Below are 18,594 nucleotides of genomic sequence, written 5' to 3'. Positions count from 1 at the left end.
ACTGCCACCATCCAGTTGAGATCTTAAGAGGACCAAGTTGCTAGCATTTTATTCCTAAGGGGAGAATGGTTTTGTGTCCTCCAAGCACTCCCGTCCCTTCCCTGCCTCCCAAACTCACAAGAGCCCCCCTCCCCACCAGTGGCCCTACCGTAGTGGCTGTGTCTGGCTGCCACTGGTGCTGTTTTCCGGGGCAGCCACCTGCTCTGGCGACTTGAGCAGACGGAGCTCGTCAGCCTGCATAGCATTGTACCAGACCTGCTGCCCTCCGTCAGGTGTCAGCACTGGGCTCTTGGCCTCTTCACTTGCCATCCCCTGCTGGAACCTCACCAGGTTCACTGCGCTGGCCGGCAGCTGCAGCAGCTTCTGCATCGGATTCATCGCAGCTGCGGAGGGGAGCAAGGGTTGCCGACAGGTAGAGAGAGGTGATGGCCCCTCAGCAACAGGGACACTGATTCTTCTGCAGTCAGTGTGCCAGCCCTCAAAGGGTTAACCTGGCTCTGCCAAGCTCCCCCCGGCCAGCTCCCCAGTGGGGTTCCAGCACAGCTGGGGGGCTTCCTGCCCCCCTCTCTCACTGGCACCCCCTCTGGACCCCCCAGGGTTGTCGTCTCTGATCCTGAATCCCAGATCCCGAGCTGGTGGGTGCAATTCAAGGCATGAGGAAGGAAGGCAGCAGCGAGGAGCTAGGGCTGGCTGCCTGTGAGGGGAGCACCCACATGGCTATGGGGGAGCAGCTTCTGAGCTCCCTGGAGGGCTTGGCTGGCCCTGGCACAGCAGGCTAGAGAGGCTCCTCGTGCCCACACTGCGCTGCCCCAACCACCCCAGCTCCTGCCCCCGGCCAGACGCTCAGCACAGCCCAGCCACGTTTGCAGGTCAGCTGGCTCAGCTCTATGACTCAGCTCCCCTCCTCTCCGAGCTCCCCTCCGCCTGACAGCCCCCGCCCTCCTGTCCCTGGACTGAAATCTGATGCTGCAGCAGCTGGAAGGCAGCTGAAGAGGAGCCCTTGCTCCTCGCCTGGCTTGCAGCGCCTCCTGCTGGCCACACACAAACTGCCACTCAGAGTGAGCCAGCCCGACCACCCCCCTCTGCCCCTGGGGATCGCCACCCATCCCCTGCCCCGCAGGGACATAGGGCAGACCCCAGCTAAGTCCATGCTAGCTGCCAGTGCTCAGCACCTCCAAGCATCAGGCCCAGAGGGTGACTGTACCTGCCATCCGTGGGCACTTGCAGGCTACCAGCTCCCATCCACAGGGCACAGGCAGGACAGGGCTGGCAAGCACTCAGCTAGGTGCAGGGAGGGACTCACAGAGAGGGATATCGAGGATATCTAGAGTCATGCTACCAAGGAGAATGGAAGTGAGATAAACCCTCATGCTTCAGAGCTTCAGCTACTCTGTCTTAGGGGCTCAGGGGAGACATTCATGGGGGCTGATCACCCCACATCTGCCACTGCAGGGTTCCTACACCTTTCCCTAAGGCATCTGGTGCTGGCCACTGGCAGAGATGAGACACTGGGCTAGACGGACCTTGGTTCTGCTCCAGCCAAGCGATGCCGCTGTGCATATGCCATGGACTGAGGCAGCCCCCAGAGGATTTAACAGGGATGCCCACTGCTGCCAGAGGATCTCATTCCAGGCATCCAGAGAGTTGTTCCAGCCCTGGTCAGCTCTTTTGTAGGACAAAGAGGCCTGAGCTACCCACTGGCCTTTAACCCTTCAGTGCCAGGGATGCTGTTCTTGGCTAAAGACCCAGCCACGACCTCACCAGAGCTAGGGGGGAGCCTGTGGAGTGGTCCAGAGCGACATCCCCTGCACAGAGAGCTGAACATCATACATTAAGCCCACAGAGAGCCACCCCCGACAGGAGTTTTCGAGAGCAAGAACCCCTTGCTGCAGGCTCGAAGCTGTCCGAGAGCAGGCAGGGAATTCACTGTTCTCATTTTCCATTCATTTCAGCAGGGGCAGGCTGGGGTCACGGGGAGTGATTCCCGCTCCCCACGCTGTGCACGAGGGCCCGACGCACGGCAGCCACCCCAGACGGAAGGGCTGCGAGGCAGGTGGGCACAGCACTAGGACAGAAGGGAGCCATGGAGCCGCTCCGGGAGGAGGAAGCAGGGCAGGGAAGGAGCCAGCTGTGGTGCTGTTCCCAGGTGCTGGCCAGAGGGAAAGGCAGCCCAGGAAGCTGCTAGGTGAGAGGGGGCTGGGTGAAGGAGTGAGAGAGGACAGTGCCTGGCTCATGGGGCCTCTGGCAGGCGTAATCACATCCAGGACACCCCTGAGAGAGGACAAGCCCGGATCCATGGCCCTGTCCCGTGCAGTGCTCCCCTGGTGCATCCCTGCCAGCGCCACACAGGGACAGAGCCGTGCACACAGGCGTCAGGGCAGCCAGCACTGCAGATGAGTCACCAGAGCTGGGGTCTGCGACAGCCAGCGCATCATGCAGCTTCACGCTGGGCTGCAGCACAGACACGGGGAGCTGAGCTGACGTGTGGGCGTTTGACGCCCCCGGACCCAGACTGCCTGGACACACCACACATCTGGGGAGCTGTCACAGCCTCTGGAGCCGCGCCCCAGAACCAGCCCAGGGGAGGGACAGAGGGGCAAGAGCCCCACTTAGATGCCAGTGGGGTTGGTTCTGTTGGGGGGGGGGAAACGGCATCATCCAGTAGCCTCTGTGCATGATCGCCCTCCCAGCCGGGCTTTACCCCCTTGTTTGTGTCTGTAGCTCTGTTTGCATTCCAGGAGAGCCCGTAGTGCCCCGTTGTGCTGGGCTTGTTACAGACACACGTATTAAGAGGCAGTGGCTGCCCCTGTGTTTACAATATAACTAAGACACAGAAAGCATCACTAGCCCTATTTTATGGATGGGGGGCTGAGGGATTTGCCCCGGTCACACCGGGAGTCTATGGCAGAGTCAGGCCCAGAACCTAACTCCCGAATCCCAGCACAGCAACTCAACCAGAAGCCCACCCTCCCCCTGCCAGGCAATTCCTGTGCCTCCCTTCCCCCAGCCCAGAATTTTGCACTAAGGTGCTAAATTCCAAACGTGGATGGCTGTTCAGACCGGATTGTGATCTCACACCAGGTTTACCCTGGGGCAGCAGCACTGGCTTCCGTGGGGTTCCTCCTGGCTTACCCAGGGCACTCGACAGGAGGAGCAGGCCCAAAGTGCTTCACTGAAGCTGGAGCCCCATGGACGGCCGAGCTCCTTCCCAGGCTGCCATGTCTGCGCTGTACACACAGCGCCACAGCAAGTGCTGCTGAGCCAGGGCCAGGCCAACTCATCCAGACTCCTTCTTAGCCCACAGGGCCATTGAGTGCGGGGGACCCAAGCTGTCCTGACACCAGGGTAGATGGCGCTCCCAGTACCTCTGGGCTGGTATCAGAACGTCTCCAGTGAAATCCAACCTGCCTTCGGGTTCACGTTACTCACAGAGAGCAGGGAAGGAAAAGTTCAGAGACGGCGTCAGAAGGGGAAACTGTGGAAAGAGGAGCCAAATTCTGGTGACAGCTGTCAGCTTGACAGTGTTGGAGAAGGAAATCCTCAGGGCAGGTACTGCCCCCCTTCCCCCCCCTTCTGTAGGGAGCCCGCTAGTAGGGGCGAGATGGGCACTCAGTCTCCATGGCCAGGCTAGTCCTTGGTCCCCATCAGGGCTGCCAGCAAGCAGCCCCTCGACTCAGGTGCCAATCATGGGGGTGGTTGGTGCGGGGAATACTCACCCTGGTAGTTCCTGGGCCCGACCCTGTAAGTGGAATCCCCACTGGAGTCAATGCAGGGGTGACACTGGGAGCATTTACAAGCTCACCCTGAGCCCATGGCTAGTTTGGCTCCCGTCTCTGAGCAGTGAGGATTCCCGCAGATCCCCGTAGCCCAGCCCCTGTAGAACGGGCTGATCGATAGCATTGCTGGACAGCGGGGAACTGCGTAGATCCCCAGCATTGCTCTGCACAAAGGTTAATCCTGGGCCTGCACTAAGTGGCTGCAGCTATCCTGCTGTAAGGCTAATGGGCAGATGACACTTTAGCCCCCCATACCCCTCTGGAGCGTTACTGGGATCTTTGCTATTCTCCCCCCTAAAAGGGTGTGTGTAGGGGGTCTCTCTGCCATTCCACCTACCCCACAGCTTCCAGGGGTCCCCTGCCTCATGAATAGCTCCCATCCCTGCCCTACTGATCAAGCCCCTGGTGCAGCAGCAGTGTGAAAGCGACAGGATTCTTGTGTGGAGCTGTTTGGGAATGGGGGCAGGACTGCAGTAGCAGGGGGCTGCAGGTCAGGATTGAGGGGCACTGGCAGAGCTGACTGGAAGCTGGCCCAGCTCCTATCTGCACCGTGCCAGGCTCTCCCCACGCTCCCAGCCCTTACATTTACCCTGAAGTTTATCTCAGAGCCCTGGGCAGGGCAAGCTCCCGTTTGGGAGAAGGGCCTGGAACATGCAGAGTCTCCATTCCCTGCTTTCCCAACGATACTGGGGATCCGGTGTCCTCCTGGGGCTGGGGCACCTGTTAGAAGACGTGCAGGATTTGGGAATAAGACTCAGTGGGAGCGGGAGGCCGTGACTGTTTCAGGGAGAGCCCCACGTTCCCAGCTGAGCCTCAGCTCAACTGTGATGGTGGATGGCCAAGGTGTGGGCCTGGGGCCTAAAACATCCACGTGACAGAGGCCCACCAATCATCTCCCCTCCAGACCTGGAAGTGATGCTGGCTGGGTTGCCTTGCCACAGTCCCAGTGCAGGGGGCGCTGGAGAGCACTCAGCCCTAGATCTGATGGGCAGCGGAGATGAGTGAGCAGGGGGGCACCATACCCCCAATAGGGCTCAGGCAGGCATGGGGCAGAGCACAGTCCCCACTGTACCTACCCCTCTGCTGTGGGCAGCCTGGCAACGTGGCTCATTTACAGCCCCAGCAGCTCTGCACAGACCCTGGTGGCGTCAGCCCGGAGGGGCTGTCCCAGACCCCTCATGCTGGGGTTCCCTCGTTATTCCCACCCCCTGCCATGGTTGCAGGCCTGTGGCCATAGCAAGAAGACTCAGGCATCAGTTTTGGGTTCACAGGCCTCGCCCGGCTGGACCATCACCGGGAGTGTCTGACTCCCACAGAGCCATTCAAAATAGTCTGCCCAAGCGAGCATGCCCAGCGGGCATGGTACAGTCAGTGAGAGTGTGGGGGCACAAAGCCCACCACAGGGAGCCCAGCAGGACAGGCTCGGAGCAGTTCCCTGTGGGACCTGTGTGAAACAGGCCTGGGGACCACAAGAGGCACCAATCTACACCCTGCTTGGCAGCCTCTGGGGCTCCAATTACCCCTCTCCTCGCTCAGACCGAGGCCTATTGGTGGGTGCGGTGGGCAGGAGCTCGCCAGTCGCTGCCCAGCTGTGCAGGCTCTGAGGATCCATCATTTCAGCCTCCCCAGTGCCAGTCCCTCTAACCCCTTCCACCTGCGTTGAGACTCCCATGGGAACGGGCAAAAGCCTTCTGAAGCCCCAAAACCTTACATAGAGCCCTGGACATTGGTCTGGTCCCTGCCTGCAAGTCTGGAAAGCTGGCAGAGGAGAAGCCTGGGCAGAACTCAGCTGTGCTCCATAGTACGTGGGGGAAGAAGCCATCCCCAGCCTGCTCAGAGGATGGCAACTGACTCCTTGAAGTACACCGGGGCTGAGTGGGGCTGGGACCCAGCAGCCTGCCCCAGATGTAGCTGCCAGATGCCCTTCAAGGACAGCCCTACGTATAGTGCGTAGGAGTGGTCTAACTGGGAGAGAAAGGCATGGATGCTTTCCCTCACCAGACACACACACGACCCAGCTGTGTGATTCAAATGCTGGAGCGATGCAGCCCCAGCCCTGAGTCCTCCCCACACCCACCTTCTCCAGCAGAACAGCCAGCCAGCATGTAAAATCCAAACACAGCAGAGCCCTGCACATGCGGGAGGCAAAGGTAGCAGGAAGCTCTGGTGGGAGCATGATAACTAGCAGGCAGCCAGGATCCTGCTTCTCCAACCCTCTCTATCCCCTTTCATCTCAGGGGATTCCAATAAGCTGCTATACACAGAGATTGTTTCACCCACCACTGAAATGCAGCCACCTCTGGGGTAGAATGCAGCTGCTGTTATAAAGCACACAGCTACTCTGCACAACAGTTTAGGACCGGAAGTGAAGAACACCACTATGTACAGCTGGGACTGTAGGGGGAGTTAGCAGCTGTAGGACATAGCAAAGAGTGGCACAGGAACATGAGTGGGCAGGATCTCGGTTTTACGTCTCATCCAAGAATTGGCACCTCCAGCAGCAAGGCGCCTTCCAGCTATTAGCATCAGCGTTGCGCTGCTGGGGAAACAGCACCTCCTGCTGAATCCTCAGCACCATCTCTGTCCCAACCGGTACTGGCAGAGTGCTGCTGTCCAGCCATTTCACACCGGCTGGCTGCAGGCAGGCAGACAGGCAGCTGCTGACAGGTGGCAGGCGAGTGGTGGGTCAGCAACGTCCCCGCAGGGAGTTACACCCCTCAGAGAGGAAGGAATCGGGCAGATGGGGCAGTCCCTGCAGTCCCACCCCGGCACCAGGCTGCAGCAGTATTAGGAACTCAGCTTCCATCTGAGCAGGCGTCTGTCAGGAAGTCAAATCTGCGCCTACACCACTGGGGCTGCGGTCAGGAGTGAGCTGTCCAATGTACCGGAGCAGTTCCCTCCAGCAGGGCTGGGGAGGACCGATGGATCCATGCCCAGGGATGGGAGAAAGCCGATCCTAGTAGGGCGCTCTTCCCACTGAAGAGATCAGGGCAATCAGAGGGAGGCGCATGAGTTCATTCAGGCCAGGTGCCAGCCTGTAGCAATCCCCAGCAATGCTAAGGAACCTGGGCCAGTTACCCTGCACACACCAAACCTGTCCTCTGCTCTCCACACCAGTCTCCCATAGAGAACAGAGTCAAGTTCCAGGTCTCAATCCTGATCTTCAGAGCGCTCAATGGCCTGGAACCAGCATATCTAAAAGACCCTCTAATGCTCCAGGGCAAAGATTGTGATCAACATCTCTGGCACCATGGAGCTCTCTCCAATAACTCTGTGCAAGAGACAGAGCTTCTCGGGGGGCCAGTACCAGATCGCGGACCGACCTCCCCCAGGAACCAAGGGCCATCCCAAACATACCACTCGCACTCCAAGGGCAAAACATAGTTCTGCCTTCTCTAACTCCACACTGAGCAACACGGACACAAACCAAAATCCTACCAAAACAAAATCAGCTTCACACACAGCCCTCTCCCTGGGGAGAGGATGAGAAAGTACAAACCACGCGTCTGGCTGTTTAATGCTCGACTGGAAGGTGCTCAGATACCACGGTGACGAGATAGTGTAAGAACCCACCTGGATTGCAAGCAGGGAAAAGAAAAATGCAAAGAAAAATGGGGTTTGCCATGGAAAGGAGAGAATCCCACCTGCTGAATCTTAACATATGGAACCTTGACACCTGGTTCTCCGATGGGGATTCCCATCCACACTCTGCCCCTAATCAATGGCACCTCACTTATAAACGGCAACATACCCCCAGCCCATGGTGAGCTGCCTGCCTGCCTGATGAGAAGGTTTGTCAGATGCTAACGCTGAGTCAGTGCTGATGGCATCCAAGCTATCAGGAGCGAGCCACCGAGCGTTAGAAGCAGCCAGACCAGCTGAGCTAAGGCAAGGTGAGCAGAGGAGCAGGGAGCAGCCTCCTCCCTGAGGATTTGGGACATGTAACTCATGGAGATTGTTGGCCTCCGAAAGGCCAGAGATGGACCCTTGGGTACTTCCCGTTACTTATTCTAGGGAGCATGATAAACAGCAGAAGCACTGCTCTCCCTCCAGTGAGAAAACGAACAGCAGATGGCAAGACAGCCACCTTCTCAGTTACAAGCGGTGCTGGCTGTATCAAATCAGACACATTCCCAAACAAAAGGCCTCTCCCAGTTAACTCTGCCCCAGTACTGCCACCCCCTGCCCTGAGACAAACATCCCCCTTCGGCATTAGCAGTGAGCCGCATTCACCCATTCCCCTTCCATACTGGGGTATGCACCACACACCCACTGCACAGGCTGCCTGGCATTCTACACAGACCACCTCCTATTGACATGTCTTCTTCCAGTGCCCGGGCAGCCTCTTGCCTCCTGCCCTGCATTCAGGCAGACCCCTCTAGCCCCCCTGCCTCCAGCCAGTGGCAGACTGAGGATGGCTTTGTGCATCTGAGTTCCATGCTTTCACCCCAAAGCCCGGGGCTTATATTTAATTCCCTGACAAGGGCATTCAGTCGTGTCGATCCTGGCTCCTCATTCTAACCCAGACATCTCACAGCCCCACCCTTAACTGCAGTGAGCTCTACTGGAGCCCACTGTACTAAACCTAGAGAATATACCCCAAAATCCTATCACTAACTACTGAAATGCAGCCACCTCTGGAGCAGGACACAGAAGCTGAACATCCCAGGAAAGTTCAGGGCAGTAAGCAAAGAGCACCATCCTGTCCAACTGATCCTGCTGAGGGAACTGAGGGAGGCAGAATGTAAACCCCTCCACTGGAATCTGACAGAACCCAGGGATCAACTCTCCCATCCTAGAACCCACAATTTAAAAACCAGAGGTGCTCCCAGCCTGTCTTTAACAGCTAATTCCAAAAGGGGCACCTCCAGCACCCCTGCCACCTAACTGCAGCACTGACTCATAAGGAAGATTGCTGCCTACTGAGTCACCAGCAAGACCGTAGCTGGCACCCAGATTGTCCCCTCGCAGGTCTCCTGCCCCAGCACAGCCCTAGTCGTCTTCCAAGATCTGACACAACACAATCAGGGATGGTAAAACTCCTGCCGCACCTTTGTGTTGCGGGAAGTGTGATGGCTCAGCACTTTATTTTCATTAATATTTACACACACACACACACACATGCTTTTAAGGGCTAGTCTGTCACTCTGGGCTACCAGTAAACAAGGAAATAAAATCAAGATCTTTGTTAAAACAGCACTGGAAAGATCAGAGCTAGCAGCGGGCTAGTGCTGGTGAGTTCGGCTGAGAGTCCGTGGCTCTCATTCCTGGAGGGTTTTTAAGGTGAGCAGCTGTATCTTCAAATTTGGGTAGGGTGAAATCCAGCCCCATGCAGGCGCCCAGTAGTGCCCAGGATTCTATTCCTCTGCACAGGGGAGAAATCCATCTTTACCAAGCCAACTAACAGCACCGTGGGTTGCACTCAGACAGCTGCTACCAACATTTCACTCCGGTTAAAAAAAAAACAACAAACCTATCCTTTAGATCAGCCTGGCACCATTTTAACCATTGGCCTGAGGTAACGTTTTTGAGATGAAGAGAAAATCTCCTTAGCTTTTCATTCTCCCGACTCATGGTGAAGAACAGATAGGAAGGATGGCCCAGTAGTTATGGCGCCAGCCTGGAACCTACATTCAATTCCCGGCTCCACACAGGCTTCCTGAGTGTCCAAGACGAGTCCCAGATCCTCAAAGGGATTTAGAAGCCTCACTCCCACTGAAGTTCATTTGGGCCTTAGTCTCTCTGGGCCGCAGGATAACAGCTCTTCCCTCCCTCACAGGGACGTGGTGAGACTAACTATATCCAGGCCTGTGAGGTTCTCTGATCCTAAGGAATGGGGGCCATACAAATACCCAAGAGAGTGCTGATTTTGTGCCTGGGCTAGTAAACATTTGCAGTGTTTTCCAAGGCTGCCATACATTATTAATGGCAAAGGATTTTTCACATCTCGTTTGCCTCCCATCACTTCTTCTATGTGTTATGTCTGGGTTTCACTGAGAGGTCCCAATCCTACTGTAGTACATAGGAATAAGGCAGTGTCCCTTTAAATAGTTTGTGAGCCCTCTAGTAGCCTGCTCCATGTTCTAGGTTTAAGAAGCCAACAAGCACCCGTCAGAGCAGCAGGGTGTGTGTAGCTAGGCCAGGCATGTCTGTGTAGACTTAGTAACATGGTTGGTTGAGACCCAGCTGTGACTCTCAAAAAGAAAAGGAGGACTTGTGGTACCTTAGAGACTAACAAATTTATTTGAGCATGAGCTTTTGTGAGCTACAGCTCACTTCATTGGATGCATTCAGTGGAAAACTGTGACTCTGTGGTTCCTACAACAACATGCACAATCAGATCTGCCTGGGGAGACCCTGGTGTCCGTTCAGAGCCCAGTAGCCATGCAGGGGTCTGCACGGACGGATCCAAAGGCAGGACTACAGCCTGAGCTAATTCCACTTCCTGGTTCTAACGCCTAGCCACGGGCTGTGCTGTTTGAGTTCCCAACACTGCCCGGGAAAGTTTGAGTAATAAACAAGCAAACAGCTGTTTAGAAAGTCTCTGACCATGCTTCTCTAGTCATTGGTGTTGGGATTTGTAAACCCCTTTAACTAAAGGGATCCTTTGGCTGCTGGGGACGAGACATCCACTCACCCGCTCCAAGAGAAAGTACTTCATGACACCGTATGGGCCCTATTGCTCTCTCACTCACACCAATTTGACATCAGTGTAAATGTGCCCCTGACTTTAATGGAGCTCCTCCCAATTTACACCAACATATAAGGGAGAAGGGTAGGGGCCCAAACATCCATGATCACATTCCCTGCAGTTTGCTAGTCACAGCAGGACCCAGGTCCTCAGAACTTGTATTTCTGCACACATATGATCATCTTCCCTCCAACGGATGTTACCTTAGAGGCCTCTGCAGCTTTCTGCAATCTGCATCTAGGTCATACTGTGGCTTTAAGCATAGGCGACAACTCTGTGGGTGCTCTGGGGCTGGAGCATCCATGGGGAAAAATCAGTGGGTGCAGCCAAGCTCCACTCTTCCCCCGCCCCACCTCCTCCTCCCCACCCAAGCATGCCACGTCCCCACTCCTTTGCCTTCCTCCCAGCGCTTCCCCCCGGCAGACACCAAACAGCTGTTTGGCGGCATGCTGGGAGGGAGGGGGTGCGCTCAGGGGAGGGAAGCAGGGAAGAGGCAGGGGCGGCGCGGGGATTTGGGGAAGGGGTTGGAATAGGGGCAGGGAGGGGGTGGAGTTGGGGTGCGGACTTTGGGGAAGGGGTTGGAATGGGGGCGGGGCAGAGTGGGAAGAGGCAGGGCCACGTGGAAGGGGTGGAATGGGGGCAGGGCTGGGAGCAGAGGCGGGGGGTCAAGCACCCAGCGGAAAACGGGGAAGTCGGCGCCTATGGCTTTAAGGCCCAGTGTACAGTGGGAATCCCAGTAGGAATTCTGGCTGATTCAGCCCTTGATGCAGTACGTAAGAATACCTCTCCTTTGGCAAGCCAGATTTCTATCATAATCCTTCTTTGTCCCATTGGCACCTTCCCCTCTTCCCCAGGCAGACAGCCAGATTCCAGTCTTAGCCATAGCAGCAGAAATCCAATCCCTCCAAGGAAGCCAGTGGAGTTAATCCAGATTTACAGTGAGATGAGACTCAGACCTCTAGTCTTTTCTCATGGGGTCATTTCAAACGGTTTCACTGGATCCCTATACAGATCCAGTACACAGGAAATGGCCCCCGGAGCCACTAACAGTATAACATACTCAATAACAACCCTATCTATAGGAATTCTAGATTTGAGATGATGCCTCAGATATGGACAGCAATCTACAAACAGCCTTTGCTTGCTAATGTTGCTTTCCTAGGGATATGCCATTGCAAAGCACTATGATAAAGGCCTGTATGTGCTGCAATGACTAGACACAAGAAGGGGAGGTAAGGGTATCCTGACACCTGAAGGTTTTAATTTCATTCCTTGTTCAGAGTAGTGTTTCCAGTTTACTTCTTAGCACAGATTGTTCTTACCTTCTAACCCTAGCTATAGGCAGCCTCATGAGTCCCCATGTGTGGGAATGAATAGATTGCACGGGAACGTCTAACATAGTTGGGGTGAAATCCTGGCCCCACTGCAGTCAATGGCAGTTTTGCCTTTGACTTCTGTGTGGCCCAGACTTCCCCCTAGGAGTTTAAAGTCATGTCACATAAACTAGATTTGCAATAAAACCTTGCAATTTCTCTCCGTCTCATGAGATATTGGTGGTCTCCAGTTACAGCGACACACAAGCAGGCATACCATATGCATGGTTCTTTTGTGGATTTCCTAGAAAAAACTCAGCTTGCAGAGAGAATTCATTTCTAAAGGTGAGTGTCTTCCCACCAACGCCCAGCAGTGTATTTTATCATCTCATCATGCTCCCAGCAGCACACAGGGGGCCCTGACTGTGTCCTTGCAAAACACTGCAAAGTGCACTTTGGGTTGGTGAAAAACCATGAAATATGCTTATGGCTTAACACAGTTTCAGATCAGGGGCTGGAAGCGTTCTCCTTTAATTTAAGACTTGGCCAGTGAATTCAGCTCCCTGGGGCTTAAATATGCCACGCAAAAACCAGGGCAGCAAAGATGGGATGTTTGGCCTTTGTAAGAGAAATACAGCAATCTGTTCAGAGGGCTCTAGGAATCCAGCTTCCACCTGCGTGTGGATGTCACATACAGCCCAAAGATTTGCTGCTGCTGCGTGTCTGCAGGGCTAGATTTATAGAGTCGCTGTGCGTCTCTAGTGCACAGGGTACACGGGAAATCTGAGCCAGAAACATGAGTGTCTCCCTGCCCCCAGCATCCCCCCAGGAGCCCTTCTGCTGTAGGTTTAGCCACAAAGCGTCTCAGACAAACATCATCTGGTAGCTGAGAACAAACAAACCCCAGGTGCGATCACACGCTTAGCGGAGGGTGGCTGGGAATCTTTTAAAATTTATTTTTAATTCTCACCCTGCTCTTAGCCTTCAGCCAAAGCCTCCCTGAAATCAGCCACCCCACCCCAGGGGCTAGAGACAATCCAGGCGTCCCCGTTTTACCCCAGTCCTCTCCGAGGGAAGCTATAGGCCCCTGCCACTGCAATGGCCTCCCCCACAGGCCCCTCCTGGCTGGTGCTTTTCTCAGCGCCAACAAATGCTGCCCCAAATGGGAGGTGTGTGTGTGTGTGGGGGGGGGGGCACAAGGGAAAATGCATCCAATAGCTCATGCCCTGGGAATCAGGGCAGAGGATGGCCCGAGCTGGCCCTTCTAGCCCCCGCAGCCTGGGCACCGGCACCCTCCCAGACCCTGCTCAGCCCAGCCGCCCCTTACCGTTTGTAATCCGAGGAGAAGATGCCGCCGCTGGCCGGATCGTGGCCATACTCCGGCTCCCCCAGGCTGGAGGAGCCCCCTTTCTCCTCGCTGTAGGCTGGGCTGGCCGACATGGCTGGGAGCAGGGGATTCGACCAGGGGAAGGCGATGCTGAGCCTCTTAAAGCCACACACGCCTGTAAATCAGGGATGCGCTGGTCGGGTTGCAGCAGGGCTGGATGCTGCAGCTGATGTCAGCATCATGTGGCCGCAGCTTACGTAGGCTGGGAAACCCCAACCCCCACCCGGCCGGGAGAGGCAGGGTAGGAGGGGGGAGCCTCCTCTTAAAGAGGCAGGAGGTGGCTGGCGCTGGACTGCTGTCCAGCACAGGATGGAGGATGCCGGGGTGGGGCTGATGGGGCAAAGGGACTCAGGGCAGGGGGCTATAGAAAGGCTCCAGGGGGAGATGCAGGATCAGAGCCATCCTCACCCCCTGGAGGGACCCAGTGTCTTTGGAAGAGGGCAGATCAGAGGATCAGGCTAGGCCCTTTTCCGATACATAGGCAGGGCACAAGTTTTCCAGCCAAGTTTCTTTTCCCAGTTAAAAAAGGGGCTTTTGCCCCAATCTGACAGTCCCCAGGGTGTGTGTGCATACCCCACCCTGTCTGATGCCTGGGTGACAAACTAGGGAGTCCCGTTTTCAGCCATTTCCCACAGGAAGGTTCTTGATTTTTGGCCCCCCAAACCTGAAAACTTCTCCTTTGGGGTTGAAGGGTGTTTGACAAAACACCTAACTTTTCTGTGTGGGGGGGGGGGGGGGGGGAGAGAGATCATTTTCCAACACACCTTGTATAAAAACCTGAGTGCCAAAAATGCATGTTCACTAGTTATGGGAAATAAAACAGTGGCCAGAAAAATGGCCAAGGGTTACAAAGGCAAATAGATGTCTAAAAATCAAACCACATGAACATAGTTGAGGAGAACAGGAGAGGAGGCCATTCACAGTTTCTATAACCTCCCACCTCTGCCCCTTTCTCCAATTAGGGCCCAGTTTTGCAACCTCTTACCCACGAGTAATTTTACTCATGAGTTAGTCCTGTTGGGTCCAATTCTCTCCTCTCGCCAGTTTCATGGCAGTGTAACACCAGTGATTTAAGTGGAGTCACTCCTGCTTTATGTGAGTTGAGAACTGGCCCCAATGAGACGCCTGACATGAGTGACGCGGGTAGGTAGCTGCATGTTTGGACTCTTAGATTTAAGCTTTTGGGGGCAGAAGCCTTGTTTTCATATCCGAAGACAAAGTATTATTTGTCCTTTATTAACAAGCTAGGAGGTAGGAGGTGAGGGAGAGATGTCTAGTGGATACACAACTAAAAAGCAAAAGCAGAAGAAGACAACCAGTGTTAGAGGCGCCCCTTTGCTAGGCAGCATCTGATCCTGGGTTACTACAGGCACACTATACTGTAAGATTATGGTAACAGACACTAATATATCGGACACACTCCAGGGCCCCCTCTGACACGGAGTCCCCGGCCGATGCTCTGGAACTGCTCCCTACGAAGCCAGGCAGGACTCTGGGGAAGTCTTCTTTCTGTGAGCAGACTGTTTGCAGGACACACAGCTCACACAGCTTCCACCTTCCTGGGTCTGACCTCGGAGCATTCAGCATCCTCTGCCCCTCCGTGCGCTTCCCACAGCGAGTCCGCCCAGGCAGGCTCCTGGGGAAGCCAGAGGGTCCTGCACCCCAACTCCACAGTCAGACATGACTCTCAGCCAGCCGGTAAAACAGAAGGTTTATTAGACGACAGGAACATGGTCTAACACAGAACTTGTAGGTGCAGAGAACAGGACCCCTCAGCTGGGTCCATTTTGGGGGCCAGTGAGCCAGACAGCCCCGTCTGCACTTCACTCCATATCCCCAGCCAGCATCAAACTGAAACTCCCTCCAGCCCCTCCTCCTCTGGGCTTTGTTCCTTTCCCGGGCCAGGAGGTCACCTGATTCCTTTGTTCTCCAACCCCTTTAGCTCTCACCTTGCAGGGGGGAAGGGCCCGGCCATCAGTTGCCAGGAAACAGGGTGTCGGCCATTCTCTGCGTCCAGACCCCTGCACACACCTGCCCTCTAGGGCTCTGCAAGGATCATACATCCTTATCCCACCACCTAGATACTTAAGAACTGCATAGGGGAAACTGAGGCGCCCCCACACTATTGAGAGGAAACATTAAGAACAGTCCCACTTCAACAGCCCTTCCGATGTAGGCAAAACCATGTTAATATGTGGTCATGTAAATAGTGACCGTGGGCCTGTGTTCACACTCACATGGATGTGAGGCAGGAGTCACTCAGGGAGGCCAGTGGAGAAGGGAGAGGAGACTCAGGCTTGGATCCCCACAGGTCAGCCAGCCGGGGTGTCATTACACTTGCCTAGAGCCACCCCAGCCTAACCCAGCTGCCCTTGAGCGAGGCCTCCGGAGTGACAAGGAAATCTGCCCTGAATCCTTGTTTGAAAAAGTGTACAGCAGGAACCCAGGGCTGAGACTTTCTCACCGATTCACACCCCAGGAAGGCCCCAGCGTTAGGACCAGAACACGGAGGACCTTCCTCAATACCTCCTTGGCCGGCCAGCCACTCATACTTATTGACACTGGCGATCAGTACATCTGTAAGCCCAGAAGCAGGCTGGCAAGCACAGAAGCAGGATAAGAGGGGTGAGACCTACTCCCAATCTCTAGGGTGCTTTGAGGACACCTGGTCATGGGGCTGAAACAGCACCAGCCATCTCCATAGCCCAGTTACCAGAGAGGCCTGGGGATTGTATGTTAATTGGACTTCTTATGCAGGCTGAAGTCTCTGCATTGGTCGCTGCGGCAGCTGGACACAGCGCTCTTCACCTGCAGGGAAGAGCATCAGGCCATAGGCTACCACAAGAGAGGTGCTGACACCAGCATGTCTGTCAGACTAGCGGATGCTTTGCTGATATGGAGACAGCCAAATGGGGACTAGTCCAACCCCCTGGAGGCCTGCCCACCGGCACCTGCTTCCCCTTCCTGACAGCACCAGCATGTGGGGTGAGGGATCCACTGCTTGCGATGTTTAAAAGAGGTGACTTCCTAGGGCTTACTATTGGCTGCAATGATGGGCGTTTGTGCCCCACTCTGCCAAAGGGTCACTGGGAACAGGAGACTGCCTCTGGGCACTGCTGCTGGTGAGCATCACCTCCACAGTCACCTCTAACACAGCTCAGCCTGCACCAGCTACAGACAACCATGCCCATAACAGGAGCAGCGCCAGGAGTTCCCAGCTGACTCTCCATACAGAGAAACTCAGCAGCGCCGCTCAGATCTGCAGGATGGTCCAGGCAGGAACACGCAGCTCTTTGGGATACCTGCTTCCCAATTTCTCCATGTAGTGAGCCACAGGGAGCTGGGCTCCCCTGCAGTCCAGTCCCTGCAGTGAAGGTTATAACCCAGCCTGGGGCTTGTTCCCATATGCACTGAGGTCAGTGACAAAGCTACTGCCAGATCTGGGCCCTGTAAGGAGCATCCAGAAGCTTTTTCTCTGGGAAAGTGTGCCCTCTAGTGACACACAGCACCCTTAACTCTACCTGTGATAAACACACAAATTCAGTGAGAGTGAGGGCTGAATCAGAACACACCTACCCATGCAAAATCTTCAAAGCAGGGAACTAAATGAAAGGAGGAGTGTCCTACACTCCTTGCTGCTTTCACATGCTTTCACAAAATGGGTCCATAATTCACTCCACACGGCTTTCACTTCTACCTCCAGCAGATTCTGAAAAGCAACATGTTACCCCAACCTCACCAGACACACACCGGAGCACAAATCCTTGACAGAGACCCCAGGTGCTCTTGTATCAACAGATCAGCACATCTGCCTGTCCCACAGTCCATGCACTGGGGGAGTTAGTCTGACTTAAAAGTGTTGAGGCTGCTGTGATGGTTTTGTGCTGGAGTGCGAGTGTTTTTCTAGCGCTTGCAAAACGGGACTGAGAAAAGGTGAGTCAATCTAGAGAGAGGCTTCAAAACGGGGTGATTTGGGACCCTTAGTGCTCTTTCTGTATTAGGGATGTAAAATATTAAACAAACAGTTAACCGATAAGTATTAGTCTTACCAATAATATATTGCAGTTAATGTTTAAAAAAGATTGGCAGCAACCCTGACCCTGGACCCCACTGTGTGGGGCCGGGCAGCAGCCCAGGACCCTGACCCCCACTCTGGGGGCCAGGTGGCAGCCCCAGACCCTGGACCCCGACCCCGCCAGGTGGGGTAGATTGTGAACTTGTTAAAGATTAAACGGTTAACTGATATAATTTTAATAGTTTAAACAGGTACTTTTAAAAATGATATTTACATCCCTATTCTGTATCACCCCTGCTTTCACCAAAACACCATGAAAATTTCTAATAGTGCTCAAAGTTCACAGTTTGAGGGTTTGGTGGTTGTGGGGTTTTGTTTTGTTACTTTAAGCAGGTTTTTACAAAATAAAGGGTTGAAGCTCTTGTTAAACTGGCAACTTCTAACATCACCTGAATCCTGGACTTGCCATCAGCACCTCCAGAATTGCTTATGATTTGTATTGTGGTAGCACCTTGGAGCCAGGGAGCAGGATCCAACAGTGCTAAGAGCTGCACAAACAGAACAAAAAGATGCTCCCATCCCTGCCTCATCTCAGAGTCCTTCCTATCAGCGGTTCTTCTGGTGATTTTGGGACACAGGCAGTGCCTGGAATGCTATGAATAGCTCTTGCCCCATGGGAAAGCCAGAAGTCCCCATTTCCATGGCAGTGGGTGTGAGTCAGGATGCAACCCAATGTGTATCCTGTGTCCATCTATGCACAGCCCCATCCTCAGGGCAGCTCTGGGGAGCCTAGGTCCCTGAGCATTAGCAAACCCTGGAAATCCAGCAAGTGTATGTGACTGTAAGAGGATGAGAGCGGAAGGGTTGCTCAGTCCTCTGTATCCGTGTCACCTGTCAGTCACTGTTGTTTCACTGCACTGCAAGTTTCACAGCTTGTGTGAGTGCCAAGGAGGAGCTGTGCAGCAATGTGAGTTTAGTGGCCAGGACAGGGGAGCTGTGAATGTCACATTTGAGCAATAACCTGTGTTAGTGACAGCCAGTATTGTCTCTCCAGAGGCTGCCTGCAAAGTGAGACGATGCTGCCACCTTGAGGCCCTCATTGACAATGCAACGTTTAATCTCAGTTGACCTTTTGCCTTGACAAAATCATCTGCAATTTTCAAGAGGCTCCATCACCTTCAAAGCCACATTTCTGAGTTACGTTATCCCGGCTGTTGTCCCAAACACGCCCTAGATGAGTGTAACTGAAGGAGATGAGAGAAGGAAATCATTTTCTCCTTTTCAGTGTGCTAGAACTTTTTGCACAGTCAGTTTTAGTGTTCAGCTAGTCCGCCATTCCCCCTCATTCGTGTGGGCCTTTCACGCAAAGGGTCTCTGATACTGCAGTGACAGGTGCCAGATAAGAACATAGA

At 54.6% G+C, this 18,594-nt stretch overlaps 1 protein-coding gene across 5 annotated transcripts in view; it reads right to left on the bottom strand.

The window, feature by feature from the left end:
- Positions 1-13,344, bottom strand: part of AP3B2 (adaptor related protein complex 3 subunit beta 2) — a 63,889-nt gene extending 50,545 nt beyond the window's left edge. For 2 of the 5 annotated variants that reach the window (XM_073363181.1, XM_073363182.1), the window contains exon 1: positions 13,108-13,344. In XM_073363181.1, the coding sequence (XP_073219282.1) occupies positions 13,108-13,220 (113 nt within the window). In that variant the 5' untranslated portion in view covers positions 13,221-13,344. Of the gene's footprint in view, positions 1-148; positions 401-13,107 lie in introns of those variants that run through there. The other 3 variants (XM_073363183.1, XM_073363178.2, XM_073363180.2) reach the window with 3 other exon arrangements.
- Between the last annotated feature and the right edge of the window lie 5,250 nt (positions 13,345-18,594).

Source organism: Lepidochelys kempii, chromosome 10, assembly GCF_965140285.1.
Source record: "Lepidochelys kempii isolate rLepKem1 chromosome 10, rLepKem1.hap1, whole genome shotgun sequence".
Classification (NCBI taxonomy): Eukaryota; Metazoa; Chordata; order Testudines; family Cheloniidae; genus Lepidochelys; species Lepidochelys kempii.
The sequence above is the reverse complement of the archived record's forward strand: the minus strand, read 5'-3'. Positions and strand labels throughout refer to the sequence as shown.